At 41.2% G+C, this 5092-nt stretch overlaps 1 protein-coding gene across 1 annotated transcript in view; it reads left to right on the top strand.

Moving 5' to 3' along the window:
* Positions 1 to 267: 267 nt before the first annotated feature.
* Positions 268 to 5092, top strand: part of zpd (zona pellucida glycoprotein d) — a gene marked incomplete in the record, with an annotated part of 9798 nt that continues 4973 nt past the window's right edge. The window contains 7 exon segments of the mRNA XM_032522800.1: positions 268 to 1755; positions 1837 to 1944; positions 2766 to 2974; positions 3093 to 3250; positions 4472 to 4586; positions 4664 to 4791; positions 4892 to 5075. Coding sequence (XP_032378691.1) covers positions 2783 to 2974; positions 3093 to 3250; positions 4472 to 4586; positions 4664 to 4791; positions 4892 to 5075 — 777 coding nt within the window.

Below are 5092 nucleotides of genomic sequence, written 5' to 3'. Positions count from 1 at the left end.
GCCAGTTGTAACCAATTTTTCTATCCTTTGTTGAAAACAACCCTGCCCATATGAATGTTTGTAGACCTTTATTAATTTTATTTTTTTACCAGGAAGGATTCATCAGAGAAGGAGGGTATACAGCCACCACTACAACATACATTATCTAACTTTTAAGGCAGTCTAGTCTGCCACCATATGGATGCTGCATACCAGAATAAAATGTTGATAAGAGAGGCACCATGATTGATGAGGCAGCCTGCATCATCAATCTAGTGCCTCTCTTATCAACAACTTATGCTGGCTCGGATCTGTCCCATCAAAGACAGATGGCCTGCACTCAAAACGTAGAGAGAGAGGCTTGCTTGATGATTTCTGAGAATATGAATTGCGGCCTGCGGGTGTGACCAGCTGGCACTGTAGGAAATACAGTGACCCACTTACGGCCTTCCCTTAAGACACTGCTGAGTCTCCCACTGTTTTGACCTGCTGACACTAAAAGAAAAATTCTATTCCTACTCTACCAAAATCATTTTCTAGCTCCCGTTAAATGTCTGTATGGTTTGCTTTAGTAAATGTGATATCCAGAAGAAGTCATCTTAAAGATTTCCAAATCCAGTTAGGCACTGATTTGTAGTTTTTATTGCAGTAGACATTTTAGCTTTATTATTCCTGTTTGATTGTAGTGCTATATACTGTGGTGATGCGGTAACTTAAAGGGATAGGCTGGATATTTTAAAAGTGAGGTATGAGGTAGGCTATTATAGTGGTCTGAATAGTAGGCCTAGATGGCAGTCGACAGACCCTTTTTTTAGAGAAGCAAGCGGGAGTTTGTGCTATAGTGTGACTTTAGTGTTTGAAAATTGTAGGAGCAAGGAACTAACAAACTAACGCATCTGGTGGTCAAAGCCACCAGAGGTAAAGCTGTAAAAAATATCCTTTAAACATTTTTTTTAGGTGAGCCTTTTTTTAGTGGCTAAAATATGTTTAGCAGCGGATCGTCCATTTTAAGTAGGCCTACATGCTCAGCTTATGTGTCATTAAACTACTCCTGCCTCCTCCAAACAGAGGGCTGGAGACCAGTGGTGTAGTCTATGTGATGTGCAGGTTTACGCGGTAGCCTATAGGCTACCCATTAAGAAAGCTCCAGAATTTCCATATACCCACTTAAAACTGCCCAGTGGCACGCAACAACATACTTTCCATTATAGTTTTGATACATTTTGAATTGTCTTCTGTGTTTTACTTTCTTCACGTAGGCTAAATAACGGTATTTCCACAGTAAACTGGTGCATAAAAGTGTATCTGAATACAAGAAATGAAGTCGTTGATGCTCAAAACTTCACCCAGGCCGTTTTTTTTTTTTATCGCGAGCACATAGTTACTGCGAGCTCACGAGCGCCACAGCCAAAACTGACCGGCGTTCATAATTGGAGGGCAGCAGGTGTTGAAAATGAAGACGACTTAAGGGGAACAGGCCGCGTGACTAAAAACATCGCATTTTAAAACAAGCGTCATATCTGGTCCTATCTCCGCAAAACGGTAGGCCTACAGCAATGATTCAAGGTGGGTGTAGATAAAGAGCATTAATGATAATTCATGTAAGCTGTGTTTGTGCAGCTGTTCTTTTTTGAACAATGTGATAATAAAGTTTAGCCAGACGGTAAATAAACGATTTAACACTTTACACAGTTAAAGTGGAAAATGTTCATTCTTCAAACCAGCTGAGCGTGGTCCTCCTGCTTCTCCTCGGCTTCACACGCCACCATGTCGAGGGTAAGGGGGTCTATGTTGTTTTAAAAATGTCAAAAGTGCTGCAGCTTGTCGAAGAATTATGCTAAGTCATTCGTCCCACAGGTATCTGCAGTGTGCAGCATTGCAATGACCCCACACGATGTGTTCTGTCCGAAGACCAAAGAAGCTGCAAGTGTTCCAGTGGATATTATGCTGACCAATGTGACAAAAGTAGGCACATTTACACGCAGGCTTTACTTAATGATATGGTTTTGTAATTCACTTTGCTGAAAGTATCTGTCACAAAACGTTCTCAGTCATAGTCACCACGAAAAACTAAATTTTCCAGCAATTTCCTAAATGGGCACATGTCTCCAGATATACAATTTTTTTTTGAATCTTTTTTTTTTAAGGCTACAGAAACATTAGCTCCTACATTTCCCATAATGCAGCCAACAGGCAGCATCATTGTGATCCTCTCTGCCTGGTAAACAAGCTGATAAATAACCTTAATGACGTCATCAGTGTTATCATTTTCCCTCCAGAGTCACAGGAGACATACAGCTGTTTTCACTTTACACAAATTAACAGTGGGGAATTTTTTTAACACATGTAGGCCTAGTTAAATTACCAGCAGAAGAGGATTTGATTTGTCCATATGACTGAACACAGATAAAATTAGTAAATTTGATGCATTTAGTATAGCTGTACAGCCTTAACTTGCATACTGGCTGATGAGCGAGTTGCAAAAAAAATGCTAACCCTCCATGCCTTTTATACCATTACCCTCCTTTTTAAAGGGATAGTTCAGATCTTTTGAAGTGGTAATGAAGGCGGTTTATCTATGGACGCATCACTTGCAGTAGATGGTTTGGCACTCCCCCAGTTTGGAGAAGCCGGCAGGAATACTACATGGAAGCTAAGAAACGTCCTGCTTTGGACCGTGGCTGTACTGTGTACACGTAACAGTACGTGTCTTCCTGTGAATCTCAAGCAGTCACTAGTCTTACACACCCTACTAACTTTTTATTTATTTTTTTCTTTTTTTACAGATGCAAACATCAAAGTTATGTGTGGCAGAGACTACATGGCAATCAGAGCGACAGAAGATTTCTTTAATTATTACAACGTGCCGCTGGAGTCCTTGCACCTTCCCAACAAATCTTGTCGTGCTCAAAGAGTGGTCCTGGACGGTGTGCCGTACTATATGTCCAGAACACCCAAAGACCAATATCTAACCTGCGGAGGCAAGCCACTGGAGGTACACCTGGAGCATTATCTCAGTTAAATGCCAAGCACTAATCTGTCAAGAGTGGAAACATGGTTATCCCTGTCAGTAGTGCAGTCTTTTTTTTTTCTTTTTTTTTCCCGTCTTACAGAAGAACTTTACTCACGTCTTCTATTCGATGAGTCTATTGTCAGAGCCTCAGGTTATTGGAAACATCATTAGAGATCCGGTTATTAAGATGGACTTCACATGCCTCGATCCATACCTCAGAAGAGTCAGCCTGACGTTCCCAGTCTTACCCTCTTCCAGGTAAGGAATTAAACATTTTAATGCAAACAGGATTGATGAATTAAACATTTTAATGCATTTTAGTTTATTTATACTTAAAGTCCCCATCCACTTAAATGTTTTTTTGTTTGCCTTCAAATGTCTGACCTTGACAATACTGACTTGCATCTTTGCAAGGTTTTTCACAAGAGGAAAGACTCATTAGAGTCTGGGACTTAGTAGTCTTGTATTGCTATTTTCTTTCTTGGATAGGAGCTGATTGATAGAGAAAGTAGTGGTGTTGCCTCTCTCCCCCTCTCTTTGTGGGAAAACCACATTAAACTAAATACTAGTATTGTTTACATACTTTAAAATGTGTCTGGAGGGGAACCTTAAGCAATGCCTGGGAATTTTACCTGTCCTTTTGACCTTTTTTCTAGTCAATGTACGTTAAAATGCTAGAGGGAAATCACCTGTTCTAGTGCATGCTTCTGTGGTGAGATTCCCAAAATTATTTTTGCACACATGGAAATCTGAGAGGTTGTTCCAACCAGTGAGCCCCCTGACGGCCTTGTGAAACGGGATTTCACTGTGCACTGCAATCTGAACATTATGTCATAGAGATTGAAATTGTTTTAGTTTGTTCTCTTGTTTCCGTTTTTTATTTTATTTTTTTGCTGCACAGGTTCTGCGTTGGAATGAGCTAAAAACGTGTAACTTGGGGGAATAACTGGAAATGGTGTATATAAGAAATATGAACCCAGTCGGCCACATGGTGGCGCTGTAATTAAGGCTTCACAAATGCAAACTTAGAAATGCCCCCCCCCCCCACCCACACCTTAAGTCCGATAGACTTGAAATTTCTCGGACAGGTGCAGCTTAATGTGCTCTACAAAAAAATCTCAAGGATCATTAAGGTCCGTCTAGGAATTTATTCCGCCTTTTTGAAAACAGCATTTGAGATCTCCTCATACACCGTAGCTCCGATTGCCACAGCTTGCGGCTTTGTTAGCCATTGTTTTTATGTTCATCTGCTTTTGTCAAATTGCCGTAAGCTGGACTGAGCTACGTATTACACTGAAAATAAAATAAATGTTTTTGACAAATCAGTTGTAGGCATTTTAAAACTGCACTGTAAACTCCAGTCTTTGCAAAGCTTGCAGGATGTGTTTTATGACGTTGGACCACATGTGTGAAAGTACTTTTGACGCTGCTATTTTTTAAACTTTTTTTTTTTTTGTTTGTTCTTCTGTACGCACACAGTGAGATGGTGATGCGTGTAGATGAACTTGATGCCACGATACAGATGACGTTGTACACAGATGACTCCTACTCAGACGCCTACAGCAGTGCCCCCACCATAGAACTTGGAGACAAGGTAGGCTCATCATCCAGTTCAAGCACATTTTGGTGAAGCTATTTGTGTTATGTCAGTGATTGGCTTTGTGTGTCCAGGTGTATGTGGAGGTGACGGTCACGGAGCCTGCAGATTTTTTCCTGCTAATGGTTAGTGGGTGTTGGGCCACACAGTCTCCTCAGCCCAACTCTACAGAGGGATATGTTCACACACTGCTTCGGCACGGGTCAGAACAGCTCTTAACATCAACAGTTCTTCTCACTTTTGTCATTTTTTACCATGAACTCCAATCAACCCATTTCTACTCTTTAATCTCTTTTATCCAGGTGTGTGGATGACAAGACTGTGTCCTTTTTCAAAGTGAGCGCAGAACAGTCTGGCCGTAACGGCGAAAGTTCCACCACTCGCTACAGCTTCAACATGTTTCGCTTCTTGGTAAAACCTCACGAGCTCTATCTGCACTGCACCGTTCAGCTGTGTGAGCCAGACGACCACAAGTCCTGCACACCTGTGAGCTCATTCATCTT

Source organism: Etheostoma spectabile, chromosome 8, assembly GCF_008692095.1.
Source record: "Etheostoma spectabile isolate EspeVRDwgs_2016 chromosome 8, UIUC_Espe_1.0, whole genome shotgun sequence".
Classification (NCBI taxonomy): Eukaryota; Metazoa; Chordata; class Actinopteri; order Perciformes; family Percidae; genus Etheostoma; species Etheostoma spectabile.
The sequence above is the reverse complement of the archived record's forward strand: the minus strand, read 5'-3'. Positions and strand labels throughout refer to the sequence as shown.